This window comes from Antedon mediterranea, chromosome 7, assembly GCF_964355755.1.
Source record: "Antedon mediterranea chromosome 7, ecAntMedi1.1, whole genome shotgun sequence".
Lineage (NCBI taxonomy): Eukaryota > Metazoa > Echinodermata > Crinoidea > Comatulida > Antedonidae > Antedon > Antedon mediterranea.
The window spans coordinates 14,143,238-14,161,860 of NC_092676.1; the positions used below are offsets into that span (position 1 = coordinate 14,143,238).

General features: G+C 33.0%; 1 protein-coding gene across 1 annotated transcript in view; it reads right to left on the minus strand.

Annotated features, from left to right (window-relative positions):
- Positions 1–18,623, minus strand: part of LOC140055431 (uncharacterized) — a 64,707-nt gene that overhangs the window by 19,783 nt on the left and 26,301 nt on the right. The window contains exons 4-8 of the mRNA XM_072100769.1: positions 17,638–17,757; positions 15,280–15,408; positions 7,585–7,689; positions 5,125–5,403; positions 3,993–4,031 (exon numbers count right to left, since the gene is read on the minus strand). Coding sequence (XP_071956870.1) covers positions 3,993–4,031; positions 5,125–5,403; positions 7,585–7,689; positions 15,280–15,408; positions 17,638–17,757 — 672 coding nt within the window. The remainder of the gene's footprint in view (positions 1–3,992; positions 4,032–5,124; positions 5,404–7,584; positions 7,690–15,279; positions 15,409–17,637; positions 17,758–18,623) is intronic.

The following is an 18,623-nucleotide window of genomic DNA, read 5'->3' on the forward strand; positions in this document are numbered from 1 at the left end:
GTGGCCGCTTACGGGCGGTGACCCCTTACGGGAGCCAAAATCACTTATTATGGCTATATACGATATTCTTAACGAAACGAGCCTCTCAATTTTCCAGCTAATTGTAGGCCTATTATTATTAATAATCAGGTGGTTTAGTATTTTTTAGCATTTTCAGACAAATTTTAAAAACTTTTATCATATGAAAAATGGTCGGTCAAAATCTGTGTAGTTTTCTCATCTCTTCACAGTAATGTTTTTAAAACCTCTTCAAAATAAAGCTAATATATAAAGAAATACAATAAACATGCACCTCTAATTCATAGGTCCATGCAATAAGTATCAAATTTTTCGATTGGCCGCTTACAAAAAATCTCATTTTTAGTATAAAAAGGTGCCTGCAGCTGCTTACGGTAAGCACCAAATGCACTAATTAGATAGGAAGAACAAACAGGCTTTTCAAAGTGCGTCCGTTAAGGAAGGTGGCCGCTGTAAATAAAATACGGGGTTTTCATGAATAAAAATAATCACAGAAGAAAGTGCTTACGAATATGACCTTGTGAAACGGTAATTTGAAAATGCAAATAAGGCATGACTGCTAATAATCTACAAATTTAAATTTGTATGAGATAAATATGCAAAATCTAAAGAATATCTCATTTTTAGTTACCATAGTAACTGTTGCTATGCATAACTAAGGGAAATTAAATAATTATCAGATAATTATTAATTAATAATTAATACTGAATCCAACCATCACAGTAAAAAAAATATAGAATTTAAAACCAATATTTAATAATAAAGTGTGATATTTTACATGCTGACCTTAAATGAAATGAAATTTCAAATAAGGGCTTCAATATTTGTTATGTAGCATTAACATACCTGAGTATATCATTGACTTTTGATTGGTTCTATTTTGGGGAGGGGAAAGTGGTGGACCCAGGACTTTTAAATAGTTAAAGGTTGAAGGCGAGGGTCTAAAAACTTAACTTTATGTCCTATCTTTTGCATTGCAATTTTTAACTTGGGGTGGGTGGGGGCTTGGAGAAAGGGGGAGGGGGTGGGATGGAGGAGTTTGAATCCGTCTATTTATTGGGGCGATAGTAGCGGCAGTGTGGGTGGTGCTTGAATGCATGCATTTGACACTCTATAGTGGATGATCGACCAAAGTGTTGCAGTTTTATGGTTATAGTCGGGGTGGGGGGGGGGGGGTGATAGTCGAAAGTGGTGGTGGATGGGCATGTGGGATCTGCTTAGGTTAGCAAATAAAAGAAGTAAACAAATGAAAGAGGAGCTTCAAAATAAGAGAGGAGTAATCTGTTTCAAAGATTAAAATTCACAACGATCTGATAATTTATTCAAATTTCCAGAGGATATAACCTATACAATAACATTAAAACTTGGAACTACAGAATCTATAATTAAAAATTAATTTTCTTTCTCACAACACAACTAGAACTATATAAAACATTAAGAATTTTTCTGACCAATGAGTTTCAAATCAAATAATCAAAGAAAATAAAATGTTTTTACTAATATACCATGTTTTTTTTTTTAATGCCTATGTTTCTCGCAACACTGCTTGTAGATTTTAAATTTACCCCAGTATTTTATTTTAGAAATCAATTATTAAACATTAGAACTACCTATTTGTAATAAATCAGCTAAAGAAATACACCACTTTGGGCGTTATGGTGAAGTAAAGTTTAGTTGCATTGAACAATTTTAAAAAAGTGAAAAACACCCCTTTTTAAAATAAATGGTATCTCCCAAAGTATGAAATAAAAAAAAATAAAAAAATTTGTAACAGGTACACAATGCATTTTTATTATGCATACACTAATTATTTTTTATAATTAAATGAACAAAACAAAAATATTGTTCATCAAAGTAGTACCAATATCCATTTTAAAAAACCTTAAAAAAGGACAAAATTTGTCAAAAACACAAATTTGGCCGTTGCCATGGAAATATACGTGTGAAATAAAAAATACTTCATATTTGATTTCTCTCAACACATATATAGCCATGTGCAAAATTTGAAAGAAATCCATTTTTTTTAGTCTGCCACTCTTTTTGATATTTCTTTGATTCTTACAGACAATGGCTCTTAAATGTTGGTAGTCAATAGAATAATTTTACCGATCTGGGAGTATGTTCCTAATGTTAAGTCCAAAAGGTTTGTGGTTTTAAGTAGTAATTCCAAGTGTTTTTGTTTTTTTTTGTCTTTGGGAGTTTTGTCATCGTGGTCTATTGCAATAAATCTGAAATTTGCAATCGAGTGACCAGCTGAATTAAAATGTTCGGCTACAGGTTGATCAAGCTTTAATGTTTTGATAGCTGATCTGCGTTGTGTCATTCTTAGGCCAAAAAAAAAATAGTTTGTTTGCTGTCATCCGCCGCCCCTAATTTCGCCAAAAATTTGGGGCGGAAATAAGAAAAAGTTGTTTTTTTACGTTGAGGGCGCTTTAAAAAAAAAAGTTTTTTTAATGATTTTTTTTTGGCCGAAAAGGTGTAAAAATCGAGTGTGCGAGGATGAAACAATAAAAATAATAACGTAGCGTATATTTCGGTGTATAATCGCACTTTTGACACGCAAATTTAACCTCTAAATTAAGGGTGCGTCTTATACACCGAACATAAATGCCTCAACACAGATATCGCCACCTCGTTGGCTAGTCCTGGGCTTTTTAAGGTAAGGCCTAGGGCCTAGGCCTATTAGTATTACTAAAGTCTAAAGAGTAGGCCTAGCCTAGCTACAGTGTACTAGCGTAACAGCAACCTGCTAGTTTTCATGGCATTTTAGCGTGATTTTTTTAGGCGCTCCGATAAAATTTCATTTGAAAACGACGTTTACGATTGGAATAGTATTATAGTTATACGCACGACCGTCGTACCCCCAGCGCGAGCGAGCCCTTCTTGGCAACCACATTGTGTAGACAGTATTCGACTAGTATATTCTCCAGTTGATTATATAGCATAGACCTAGCGTACACACTTCTAGGATACATAGATACTAATCGAATACGATTGTCCGTGAAAACGTGCGCCTCTCGATAAAAGGATCGAGCGAGGCTAGCCCACACACACGTGCGGTCATGCACTCGATTTTGCGGGTGCGAAACTCATTCATAACAAGTTAGAAAGAACTGACGGAATGGGGGACGATCCCTTCTTGTTGAGGCTGGGCGCGGCCGTCTTATACATCGACCATGGAGGTATAATCGACGATATACAAAATACCGATATTTTACTCTCAGTTAGGGGTCGGGTGCGTCTTATTATACACAGGTGCGACTTATACACCGAAATATACGGTACACTAACTTCTAAAAATTAAAATATTTAATTAGGCCTAGCCTGCTAACAACGACCTACTGTGTAGTAGTAGGCCTAGCCTAGGCTAGTTTAGACACGGGGCCTAACGCGCCCAAAACAGAATTAAAGTGTGAAACAAATTATGAATAGATGTTTGAGCTCGTTGTTTTATTCGGTGTGTTTTGTTACTCTCAAATTCGCGAGCAATTAACAGAGAAATTAACATTAAAAAAAAAAAAAAAAAAAAAAACACTTTTTTCCACCCCCTACCAAAAAAAAAACTTGACAGCAAACAAACAATTTTTTTTTAGGCCTTATACGAAGAGTGTTTTGTTTCCCCGACGTACTGTTTACCACAGATATTACAGTATATGGGATAAATGACGTTTTTGGTTAGACAATTAATTGATTGTCTTATCCGGAAAATGCGGCCAGCTGGTTACTCTTCAATTTTTCAGTAGAATCAACCAATGAACAAGTTTTGCAAGATTTGCCGCAAAGGTGACTGTCCAAGTTTTGGCTGTCATGATAATTTCAGTCTTAAATTTGGATATGACTAATATATCACGAAGGTTGGAAGGTCTACGAAATGCAATAATGGGTGGTTGCGGAAAAACAGTCCTGAGGCGTTCTGTGGACTGTAGAATGGGCATATGTTAACATTAATACGTGTATTTGATTAGTTTTTATACCTGGATATAATCGGTTCCTGTCTTCGTAGGCATCACATACTGTAATAAATAATAATTTGTTTTAATGTTATTGTCTTGATATTTGATTGGGTTATTACGTATCACTTCTCGTTCAGTCAGAGTTCTACTAAACGAAAAGCGATATCTAATGATAATGAACGATACTAACGCATATTTAGGACTTTAAATTTTCACGTCAACTATGTCGACTGCTACCCTATTACGTAATTTTATAATATGCGCATGAGCTAGGAGCCTGGCACGTCGACTTGCAAATTTGAGCACTTGAGCACAGTGGCATTTTGGCATTCGCTCTCTGATTACGAGTGGATGTATGCCGTCTTGACACTGCAAAAGTATACCAAAAACATGGCAGAGAATAATATCACAATGATTCTGAGAATGTAGTAAAAAGGGAATTTCAGTAAACAGGTTATGGCCTGGGTCTTATCACTAGGACGCCGTTCAGAAAATTAAGGATCTCGGCGAGGCGTAAGCTGCACACTTAGCCAGGCCTAAGCATGTGTACCTCCATTAGCCCAGCGCGGTTGGAATAGTTCCACGGACGAGCGCTACTTGAGATTGCAAGGTCAGATGATCCTAGGGTCACTGGCACGTCAACGAAAGTGTCCACTTAATCTAAACGTTAATATATCGACGAGTAACAGTCGACTACGATACATGTTGGAATTCGTTCACGTTCACTCAAATCTAAAGGCTGGTTTCCTGTCGACGTAAAGTCCCTGATATAAAACCTGTATTGCGCGCTGTATTCTATTCCGTAAAAAAAATTGAAGCTCTGTAATGTTTTAGGCCCAGCTTCCCGAATGCAGTGGGTAACAAAATAAAAGGTTACTTTAGAACATTGGGCGTGTTATTTAATTTACCCGTTCTTACACACGATTTCTTGTATATATCTATTGATCTAACCTGTTTTAAAATACTGATACTGGTCATCGCCAATTCTTGATGTCAATTCATTATATCATTCATATCAAAAACTAATTTGAATAGAGCCTACCACGTTTACAGTTGTGATCTCTCAACATAGATATAACACACAATCTTGAAAATTTCGCCTAAAAAACGATATAGCCTCTAGGACATTATATATAGGTGAAGAAAGACTTACTTGTATCTATTCGTGTGAAGAGATCAATTATAGGGTAGTGTCTTGGTGAATGCTGCATCCCAGTGGTAAACAGACTTTCGTTTGATAGGATACATTTCTTGTCATCCCATGGTCTGATGGAGCGGTATTCAAATGAACGGCATACAAATGAACTTATTTCTAAACACTTTTCGGCACATTTTTGTTCGGTCATATACGCATCCTGTATGAATACATTGTTTAGATTGCGCATGTATGCCTGGGTATGCCGTATGAACTGGGAAAGAGCTGTCGACGAACCTATAATTTAAATAACAGTATAATAAATTACTGAAGTCTCCATGACCAGGAACGTTTGAGGTTGGTTTTAATATTAGGTGACATTGAAGTTAGATAAGACTTAATTTTCATTAAAGTTTCTTGTGAAAATGCTGCTTGTCTTTAAAAGCAGTTACTAATTCTCTATCAAACCAGGGTGGTCTTTTCGTTTTAACTTTCACAACTGGAACAAGGTCTCTAATAGTAGCATAATTATACAATATCGTAAAATATATCGAGCTTATCGTTAACATTGTTATTAAAATCAAATATTACTTCCCAAGGGACCCTTTTAAATGTTTTGTTAAATTAAAAGTTTGCTTTTTATAATTAAATTGATATTTAGTTAAATTATTAACAAAAGCAATGTTATCGTCAAACTTTGTCAGAATCAAAAACATTTTGACCAGTTTTTATCTCGTATACCAAATCGTTGTTGTTACTCAAGACTAAGTCCATAATGTTATTGTTACAAGTGTTATTTAGGTTGCATTGTGTGAGGTTAAGTTCATCGAGAACAGAGTCCGTAAATAGTTCAGATATGGAGTTAGCTGGTCCGTGGTATGTACCATTAGGAAGCCAGAGTATGGATAACTCCGCATGGATGACTCCAATGTTCCGATGAAATGTTCGACAGAATCGCGTTTGATATTAGGTGGTCGATATTAAGTAGCAACTAGTAATTTCAAAGATCGAGATATGATCACTTCGGTCCATATTATTTTGTCTTCCTGGTGAAATAATCTACGACTGGTCAATCGAATTGAGATGTACATAAGAACACCTCCTCCACGTCGTCCGTCCTCCTGCCTATCTCGTCTGTAGAGCCTAAAGTCGGGAAACGTGATTTCAGAATCAATGACAAAATCTTTTAACCATGTCTCCGAGAAGGAAACGATAACATAGATGTGGTTTAACATGTGTGTCTGCATACTTGAGTGCAGTATATCAATTTTGTTTTTTATACTTTTCTAGTAATACATATTAATAATACTGTTTGCCATTTTTACTACTAAAATTCTGGGTTGTTGATTGTAGCGGACTCGGGTTTAATTCTCTGAATTGAGTTAATTTCGGCTGAAAAGATGCACATTTAGAATACTAACTCACCGACCGGCTCGATAAACGCTTTGATCCTGTAACGAACGTAGTTACTTACGAGGATGGTTCGTGATTGAACATCGTATTCCTCACTGAACTGAATGAACCTTATAAATGTTTTTCCGTAGAAACAGAAATAAAAGTAGGATGATTAAATCCGCATGTGTTTTCTTCAAAGCAGACATATTGGTTGAGATAGTCTAAATCCGTTGTTTTCTAAGGCAAGTAATGTGTGTAGTATGTGCTTGGTATCTTTGAAAAAGACATTCTAATTAATAACACAATGATACTTCAAGCTGAAATGTGTTTCAATCGGCAATGTAATCAAATATCAGAATTAGTAGGCCTACGCAGTTATTTTGCCGATTAATAAAAGCATAAGATCACAAACAAAGTCAAAAACACAATTCAATGGATATCAAACAAGTTTTAAAAAACATTAATAACAAAAAAAACACATAGTTATTGTTTCGTAATAATGACAGGACTTGGCCTTTTGTATTGTTAATAAAACGTTCTCCCAATGGTTCAAAGTTAAAGCCCATAGAAATGAATTCCGTAACGTAACGTAACGTGAATGTCCTATCATTAACAAATTAACCGCGTTTTGTCAGAATTTCGTCCGTGGAAAATCTGCGTGGGTATGGTACATGTTTTCTGGATGGTACTGGAAATGCATTTACCCCATGCCAATGGTGGTAATGTAATGTAATATAATATTAACCCAAAGGCAAATTACTGACAAAATGACAATGCTGTGGGTATCAGTGGCCAGATCTCAATGGAGATGCAAAATGAAATGAAATGAAAAAACTAAATCAAAACGATCAAAAATTAAACAGCCAGACAAATTTACATTATAGCTTTTGGACAACATTAGCCCTTCATCAGTGGAAGTGATATGATAAAAATGTATATATAGGTCTAGCTAGAAGATCTAGTTATATTTTAATAATTCACGTATTAACCTAGGCCTATCTCATTCAGAAACTTACTCCGATGCAGGTTTATTACTACGAGAACCAGTTAACTACCACTACTGTACATTAAATGTTAACTTACATTTGTCAATCTGACAATAGTCCTTCACAATATCATCATCCGGTTTGTAATAGCACCAAGGAGCCGATGAGTTATCTGGGTTTCTGCAGTAGTTTGATTCAAGATCTATTATAAAAACCAGTAACACAAGTTTTATTTGTTGGAATTACAGGCCAGTGTCAGAAGAATTCTGATTAATATGCGTTACAGCTTCACCATGGTTAGCGATTAGGGGGATTTCAAAAATATTATATTTTTAAAAAAACCAATATTTGTGCACGGAAACAGTATCGTGTCAAATATTGATACGGCGGCGGTGTATTATCCTGAACTGTTATAATATGTGCGTATGGATAACTGAAGAAAGGACACCCGCTATCACTGTCATTTTTTATCAATAATAATATAATTTAATATTTTAAAAAAAAGCAAAAACGATTAATAATACCTATATTATGTACTATGAATCCTATGGATGATGATTAAATCATGTAATATAAATAAGAAATTAATCACATAATTAAATAAATTAAATTTATAGAGATATTTCGGCAACTTTTAACGATTATCTACATTTTGTTGATTGCATTAGTTATCCAATTTAGTCTGTTTATACTCTCAATATTGAATATCTCATTCATTCATTTAGATCACGTTGTAGCAATTACTGGTAGATAAGCGTTCTTGTTTTGAGTGCCTATTTCTGAAAATATTAATCATCAGCACTATAATGATGTTAATAAAGAGAATAATAGGATTCGATATATTAATATTAAACAAACACACACAGTAAGTAAAGGTAAATACGAATAGTGAACATTGATATCTTCCTATTGTTAACGCTATGAATGAAGGCATTACAAAAGCTAATACTTCGAATGAGGTCTAATAAATATGCCTATTCTCCACGCTGTTTGTTTTTTGAAGACCATAAAACATACTGTTTGTGAATCGATGTTGCCTGTGTGATATGATCCGACACAATGTATCGGAACACTTTGTTTATATTAGAAGATATGCATGAAAATTCACTGTATCTCTTGTCTGACACGTCACCACTTGTCATTCAATGCTAAATTTACGCCGAAATTATGTTTCTTTATCTGTATTTGGCCCAATTTATAAATGTGATTTTTTTATGTCACTTACAACAATGTTCTGGTGGCAGATAAGGACTATAAACCGTAGGTCCGGTGTACATAGTTTCCCCGTCTGAACTCAGTTCATCACTCGAGACGAGTAGGGGGTTACCCAAGTGAACTGGTACACAAAATAGCCACTGTGTCGTGAGGTAATTTCCCGCATGATCGTAATCAAAACGGTACTGGGTTTGGTCTACTAGCGTTCCTGCTTCCAACTCGTCATCCATTCATAGAAGCCTTGATGGAGTAAGCCTACCTGGTGGTGGCCATAGAACGGTCCCGAGATAACGACTATACTTCGGTTTTAGTCGATAGAAGATTGAAATATTGTTAGAGATAGAGTATACGATGTTTGATTATGTGTAGATGTGTGACTTGTTCTATTATTTAAATGATGTTCCGCATCAGGAGATGAAAATAGTAGTTGGGTGTAATTATTTTGTATATCAATTAATTATACTAGACTGTATATTATGCGATAAATAATATTTTATATATATATATATTTAATGTATTGTAAAATACATAAAATTATAAATTTGCTCAAGTTAACTGTATATTTATATTATTTTGCAATCCACGTTTGAGCAATCTCATTTTCATCTAATCGAGTACTTAAAAGAAGTCTTCTACACATTTAGCAATAATGTGTACTGATGAAATCCATTCAAGTTTTGTTTGGAAAGTTATTACATTGTGTTTGTTTGGTTGTTATATTCAGGGTAATTGTCCTATATTGCATTGCTTCACTGAGTATCTTTCTTTAAAGGGCCTTCAAACTGGGGTATAACCTACTAATTAAAAGGATGGACATTTTCGGGACGCACAATATAAAAACTGTTGCCATATCGTGAACCACAACTGAAGTGAAGAATATATTTTTTTCTCTAGACCTAAGTAATCCTTGGTCCGCCAAACTTGGCAGTTGTCACAGACTTTTATTTTAACACAATTGACCATCATCTTGACGCGATTAGATGAGTAGTAACAGTTTTGTTACTTATGACATTACGCCTACAGTATAGCATCCCTTTTTACTTGATTTTTGGTTGATTAGTGAATATTTAATTGTTGTTATATTGGAATTGGTAACAACTCTTGGCTTGTGTAACATATAACGTATTGATGAGGTGTTTTAACCTCATTAACATATTTACTTTTGATACTTTCATTTCTTTTACGTACATTTCAGAGTATTGAATGATGTGCTCTTTCTCATATCGAGTATTTGGAAAATAATGGCTTATTCAAACTTTCAGTCACCATAAGCACATGTATGATAATAATACTATTTTCAGTGTTCTCGTAAAGACGAAATGCCCCACCATGTTCTCTGAGTTTGAGTATGATATTGTTCATTATAAATGAGGTTAAACCTTTTTGTTGATTTTTGCACACCATTTCCATTTATAACATTTGCATACAGTAGTTCACATAGTCAAAATCTTTGAGAAACACCAAGCTGGACGGACCAAGGATTACTTAGGTCTGGAGGACAGACATCTTCAGTGCCTTGATAAATCCCCTTCAGTCGTGGTTCGTGCTATGGCAACATTATTATGTAATATTCCTTAGTTTGAAGGCCTTTCTAAGATAAATGTAACAACATGAAATTGTTATGCAACAGCAAACACTAACTTTCCAAACAAAACTTTATATGGATTTCATCAGTACACATTATTGCTAAATGTGTGGAAGACTTCTTTTAAGTACTCGATCAAATGAGATTGGGTGTTTTTTGTCTATACAATTTTCTCTCATTTGCATTACTTTAGACTCCATGCCATAACTTCATGCGGTATACTTTGTTCAATTGCACATGCAAGTAGCCATCATCAAGAAGTTCTCAAAAGTGGGTTGCAAAATAATATCATAAATATACAGTTAACTATACAATTAACTGGGGAGGACAGGCAATATGGTCACGATGTGCATACGTGGTAGATGGATGAAGCTATATTGTATTAACCATGTAATTATGTGGCGTCGGTGTATTTATATTTATATATATATAAATATATATATATATATATATATTTTCCTTTTATATTTATAATAATATTGACATTAATTTGTTCTTGAGCTATGGACAATTTTTTACTCTGTATTATTTTTCCGAAATAAAAGATGAAATGAAATGAACAAATTTATAATTTTATGTATTTAACAGGTTATTAACTATACTTCCTGACATTTTTTTTTGAAAAATCTTCTATTAAGCAGAATAGTAACATATATATTCTGAACACCGACAACAAAATGAACTTTCCACGTCAACCCAATAATGAGATATGGATATTTCTTGTCATTATTTGAGAAAAAATAGTAAATAGAAATGTTTATGTTCTGAACATTTTGACACCTAAATTAATGACAAGTAGTTTTATAGATATCAAAATATATTAACCTTAACAAGGTTGGCAATTGCACAATAAAGGTCAAAGGCAAAACTGCGTATTTCCGGGCATTTATGGATGAAATGTTTCATTAAACTAAATAGTAACATATATATTCTGAACAATTTGACAACAAAACAAACTGTCTGTGACAACTATTTACTGAGATATGGCAATGCCTTAAAATATGGGTCAAAGGTTAAAACTGCTACGTCCGGTCATTTAAAAAAAAATTCATCATTAGAGTAAATAGAAATGTTTATGTTCTGAACATTTTGAGCTAAAATCAACTCTCTATGACCAGTAGTTTCAGAGATGTTGAGAGTTTAAGTGAAAATGTCCGCCATTTTGAATAATTCAAATTAGGTGACCCAAGAGGTCATTTTGCTTGGCTCCCATAAAAAATTGAATTCGTATAGGGTGGGCAACCTGTATACCAAATTTGGTGCTTTTGAAAGAAACTGAACCAAACATCCTTATTTCAGCCCTAACAGACTCCACTATTAAAGAGTCGCTATCCAATCGAGTTTGAACAATACCATGAAAGCCTCAGTGGTCAATGGTTAGGACATCTGCATATCAAGCAAACGGTTCTGGGTTCGAGTCTCGGTTGGGGTTTTTTGTTTCATTCTCACAGATTTCCTCATCTTATCGTTTCAAATTAATTAATTAAATTTGAAGTGATGTTTATATATAAAATAATATAAATTTAAATTATCTACATACTTATTACATACTTGCAAAGTTATGAGAAAACGGGAAATCTTGAATTGCGGGAAATGCCCAAAAGGGATTTACGAGGCTTTTAGTATGTTATTCTAAACACATCTGAACTAATCCTGAAAAATCAGCTTGTTATAATATAATAATAATTTATTTGGAAGTTACACTTTTGAAACAGTGACACACGTCTTGAATGAAGGTGCGTCCAGAGTAAATAAAATAAAAGTTAGAGAAAAAAATGATTTAACAATAGGCCTATATACAGTACATAGAAACGTAAACTAAATTATGTAAAAGATATAAAAAAAATAACATTAACAAAAGTAATACAGGATTTAAAAAGCAAAGAACTAATCATTTCCATTGTTGATTTCCATTCTCTTTTTCCATGCCCGTTTGGTGAAACCATTACAAAATCAAATGCAACTGCAATATTTGTAGAAAGATCAAGTACAGGTGAACCAAGAACATACATTTATTTTTGGTCTATTGTTCCATTATTAAATTGGTTCCAAACATCCAAAAGTTAAAATTTAAAACATTCTGATTACAATTAAGTTGAAGCAGAGCATTAAGCAAAACCTTTGGCCAACGATGTGATTCCATGTGTACAATTCGATTAAAATATTTTATACGCAAGTTATCGTGTGCGACATTTATTGGGAACGAACCCAGTTCACCATATAAGGTTGCACGCGGCGTGTTTCTAGACGCCTTAAGAATATATTTAGCCATTTGTAATTTTTATAATATTTCAATATCAACTTTATATAACGAACACTATTTAACAACAGCTGATCCGTAATTAATTACAGGTAGACCGATTGTCCTCCATAATACATCTCCAAAAAACATCCTGTTAAAATTATTACAATTGTTAATTAACGATTTGATATAAGCTATAATAAGCCTATTGCATTTAGTAATTACATTTTGGAACTTTAGGCCTACATTGTCATTTAGTTTCCTAGAAATATGGACACCGATGTATTTGTAAATATCTGCTTTAACAATAAATCTATCCCTGGCTTCCATTGTTTATGACTGTCAATTCTTTTCTAAAAAAACAGAATATTGGATTTAACAAAGTTAAAATTTAACTTCCGTTTTTTTGCAAATAATCATGTTCGTTGTTGGCAACTAATACAACATCATCTGCCCAGAATAATCCACTTATCAAAGTGTTATTTATTTTGATACCAACATTGTTTGATACTAGCATTTTCTTAAATTCATTTATGAACATGTTAAATAGGATTAGAGAAAGTACACACCCTTGTACAGAACCTTTAACATCTTCATAAAGTTTATCGATCAATCGCCAAATTTTACCCCTAATACCTGATGGCCAAACGGCTATAAGTAAACCGTTTCGCCAGACACTGTCGAATGCTTTACGGAAGTCCAGGAAGGCCATTTGTGTTTATTTTCTTTAAATCTGCAAGCAGCAAGAGTAACAATATGGTCTTCACATCTATATGTTGCGCGAAAGCCTCTCTGGACCTTAACGATATTCCTCTATAGTTGAACAAAATTCTACGGCTAACTTTCTTATGAATAGGAATAATAATGGAACTATTCCAGTCCTTCGGAAATTCTTCCAATTCAGTAATTTTGTTAAAAAGGCTAAGTAATGATTTAATGATATAAATTATATTCCTTCATTTTTAAGTAATTCATTTGTAATATTGTCCAAACCAGGGGCTTTTTTATTCTTTGCAAGAGATACATCTTTAACAATATCAAAATCAATAGCAATTCTCCATTATTATCAGAATGGACATCGTAAGAAAGGTTATCTCTAATTTTTCTAACTAGGCGATCAGTTAGAAAAGCATTACAGTCATTTAAATTCATATTGTCTTTACATAAATTTTCCCAATACGACTTAATACAATGGTTTATCGTTTTCTTATATAAGGTGATTTCTTCAGAATCAGAAATTTGGATGCAATCAAAAATCCGTGTTACTATTGCCTTTTAAATTTTCCCAGAAATCCTTACAGGAAGGACCTCCTTTATGAGCTATTTCTATAGAACTATTAATCCTTTTTTCTGTTATTTTATTTTAATAAGCCTTTTTACTTTATGCCGTTTTTCCAAATATAAACTCCATAAATCACCAGTATCATTGTTATTAGTGTTATTGTTAGTGTTGCTATTATCTATTATTATCATTATTGTTTCTATTTAAATTAACCCATTTACGATGGTGGCGTGAAGCGGCTCTTCTTCTTTCTATGGCAACGTCTACTTCTTTATCAAATCACGGTTTTTGTTTGCAATATAGTACTCTGGTTCCTAACAAGATACGATTGTGATTACTACCAAAATTAAATTCTCCCTTTTCATCAATTCAAACTGATTGTATGTGAAAAAAACTTTAGAGTACAGTAAATAATCTATTGTGCTCTGTTGATTGCCTCTACACCATGTAAACTTACCCTCACAAAAGATATTAGAGTTTAAAATTGTAATGTTTGCATTGTTCCTAAAATTAAGTAATCTATTACTATTTGAGTTTGTTATGGGATCAATAATAAATAGGTATTACATTTCCAATTCTTGCATTGAAATCCCCCATCAATAAATATTTGTTACTAGAAAGCTCCAGGTTAAATCCTTTTTTTTTTAAATTGAAAAAAAATAATCATTGAAACCATTAATTATTGATTAAAACTAGAGTTCGGTTTTAAAATACGCGTGCAATTTGTGATATAGGCATAATTATTATGATACTTGAATGTATAGCTCATTAGCTTCCATAATAATTTTTTTAAATGGGGTCATCGGAAAAAAATTGAAACGCTAAAAATTGTCTGAAATGTGCACTAAATTTATTAGAAATCGATTTTACGAATTTTAAAACTTCTTGTTGAAACGTTTCGTTGAAAATTTGAATTGATTTATGGCATCATAGGTTTTCACAAAATGGCGCGTAAGTCATGCCACGCGAACAATCACAAATTCCCTTACAAGTACGGTCCTTGAAGATCTGTAGCATTGTGTACTTCATTAAACATGCAATTTAAGTTTAATCAATATTGATTTAGTAAAATTAATTCTCAATCACTACAATTCTAACATGCTGTTTTCAACCATGGAATATGCGGTTTCTCTAACTGCGAACGCATTTTATAAGTGTTTGTAATCATTATTTTTCAATTTGATGAGACTCGGAATTAACATCCACCTCTGTACTTTCGATGGGTTGATTAAGAAATCAATTGTTGCAGATTTGTAACAATTATGTGTGTGTCAACGATTTATATAGGCCTAGAAAATGCATTAACATTGGCATTGAAGCCGCCTTTTAAAGACCAAAGCGCTTACGTGATCATCGATGTGAACTTTTTTTTTCTAATGTTGCGAACAAATTAAAATTTGTTCGCAACATTTTAAAAAATAGTGGGCTTTTAATGCATTTAAACACAATACGAAACAGCGTAACTTACCGTTATCAAACGATACACTAATGCCATATTGGTTGAGTTTACTCCATGAAAAACACCGATGTCCACTCTGTGTATAAGATGCCTTATCCCGATATGTTTCACCGTTTCCGGTTACACAGCCACCATGTACTGGAAAATAGATCACTAAGTTACACTATTTCACACTCAGCTATTAACACCCCCACTCCCCTTTTTTTTAGTAAAATGTAAATCATCTGTTCTATTCTCATGTAGACTTACTATTAGGCATCTAGTTTGTATACTCATTGAAACAACAATCTCAGTCCACCAAACGATTATCCTAATTGTACTTACAAAGTGGAAGAAGTTATAAAAAAAATGAAATATCTAGGTGATTGTTCTAAATGATACGATTTGATTAATAAAACAGCCACAGGAAAAACGATAAAAATTCAATCTGTGTAGTACAGTATATAAGAAAAATATCTATTCGGTCTTCATTGTGATATTCGATTCCATTAGATCATTTATTTATTTTTTGTTTCATTATTATCATTATTTATAAAAAGAGAACGTAAATGTATCAATTCCATTTGTTGTAGGCTATTAATTCTTCTTTGTAATTTGCTAAAAATGAATAAACCAGAAATGTTTCTTACAAAAAACACCGCTTAACGTTTTGACGTAACAGTTTTAATCATTGTTCTTTCTTCAGATATACCGTAATGATTTATTATATCAATTATTCTTGTTTACCAATCAGTAGTAAACATTTTGTGTAAATATAGTCTGGCCTATTGTACAGTACAAAAATAAAAACTAAACTACAGTATAATTAGGTACATTTTCCAGGGTAGGAGCATTAATCTCTAGCGACCCGGCCCACATAAAAAAGAGTGTTTATTTAACCTCATTCAAAGAATTTCAATACATTATTTTCCCGTTTGTTGGACAGTCCTCAGATACAATGTGACTTTACGGCACACGTTAGAAAATTCTTACGCAGTGTGTTGATTCGCGTCAATCAATCAAAGGGCGAGAATCCAAATCGTTCAACCGTGGGCCCTCATGGGACTCTCTTTTCCCGGGTGTCACGAAACCTAAGACCACGAAAGCTAAGACCCCCTAAGACCTAAGATGACGAAAGCAAAGACCCAAGACCAAGATTACAAATATTTATCTTTCGCACCTGCCTTGTATTTTAACTCCATTTATTCTGAATGCCACACCTTAGAATTAGCACTTTTATGAAAAAGAATCACATAAAAGTAACAAATACATTTTTAAATTGATGATTTGACAGACGTTTTTCTCGCACACATATTGTTTGCGAATTTCGCAAGACTAGGTAGGCCTACCCCATGTTCAATATTTTTGTTTCTATGGAACGTCAAAAGAGCAAAAGTTATATAGAGGGCTGAAAACTCTGTGGAGTCCATCTACAGTGTGGATGGAACAATGTAAAATTAAAATTGTAATGATAATAGTATAATCATGCTAGTACGAAGAAATAAATACTGGAAAATATTTTAATTTAAAAATCATGATAAGTTTTTTGTTTCGTTTTCTTTTTGTTTTTATACTTGTACTATTATTGTTGCTCTTTTGGCGTTCCATAGAAACAAAAACATTAAGCATGTGGAGGAGTTACAGTAGGCCTATACAAAGAAACACGTCTGTAAAATCATCAATTTAAAGGATTTATTTATTTGTTTTTATGTGTTTCTCCTTCTGAAAGTACTTATACGTCCTAATTTTTAAGTGTGGTAGTCAGGATGAAGTTACTTAACAAATTTGGAGTCAAAATACAAGAAAGGCAGGTGCGAAAGAAAAACATCCTCTGAACCAACACAATGGAGTAAATATATACCAACAAACAACCCTTCAAGTTTGTTTGTTGTAAAGAAAAAATATACATTTACTCAACGGGCGAAAATAATGTGAGTTTATCTATGTTTTGCGGTAGTATTTAATTATATTTATGGTAATAAATGAAACCTACTATGTTTAAAATTATGTATGGATAAACAAGTATTGTTTTTAAGCTGTAGTATATCTTAGAATTTGTAGTCTGGGGTCTTAGCATTCGTGATCTTAGGTCTTAGGGGGTCTTAGCTTTCGTGGTCTTAGGTTTCGTGACACCCCTCTTTTCCCAGACGTATTTGGGTCGAGCAGCATGGACCTATACATTAGTTGAGTTTACAAAATTCCAAAACTATCAGCAATAAATATAGCTTTTGCGTTGATAAAGCCTCTTAATAATTATGTCCTCTGGAAATATAGCTGCCTAGAGGCGAGGTGCGAAAACCCATGGAGCTTTTGGAGCTTTTCCTATGCAAACAAATTGGACCTTTACCAATAACATTAAAACATATATAGAACGCTGTAGATTCTTACCCGAACATGGGTCAATAACGCAATACTCCTTCCTAATACTTCCAGAATCGTCTTCGTAATAACACCATGGCCCGGATGACTCACCAGGATCAGGCCAACGGCAGTAGTTCTTGTCTAACTCTGTAAACATATATTGTAGAGTACATTTATAATTAAATGCGCTATATTTTTTTTAAATTATTATTTCATCATATAATACATTACAAAGAAAAAACATAATCAAATAAAAAATTAAAATTAAAAGCAAACAAAAACAACAAAGATATCCATCTAACAAATTAAATAAAGGTTCATAAAAATTATTCTAATCTCTAACCATTTCATATTTGATTTATAAATTCTTCTAATTTTATCCATTTTCTATTAAAAGTACTGTCCTAAAAATTCTGATGATAAATACAATTGTCCGTTTCATAAAACCTTTTAAACTCGTTCATAACCATTTTCATAGTTGGCTTACATTTAACTAGTTTACATTTATAAATAAATAATTTTACAATTAGAATAATTGCATTAATGGCTTCTAAATTAAAAAAACTGATGCGCATCTTGGTATCCGAAAATTATGCTCTCTTTATTAAAAATAAATTGCACTCCAGTTTTTTCTGAATTTTTTTCCTGGAGGAGGTTCCATATCCTTTTTACTATTGGACAATTACAGAACAAATGCTGAATGGTTTCAATTTTACCATCTCCAAATGAGCACGTTAAAGTTTCTTTTATATTCATTTTAAATAATTGTTCATTTGTTGCAATTATTCTATTTACAATTTTATATTGAAAATATATTAAAACAAAATTTATTGTACACGTATGTGGAGCTAGGTATAAGGTAGATTGTTTTCCATTGTTCTTTATTGAATACAAATTTATTTTCTGCCCATTTCTTTTGTGCTTTCCATGATTTAAACATTGAGTTATTTAAAACATCATAAAGAATACGACATCCCTTTCTTTGTTGAAAGAGTACTTTTATATGAAATGGA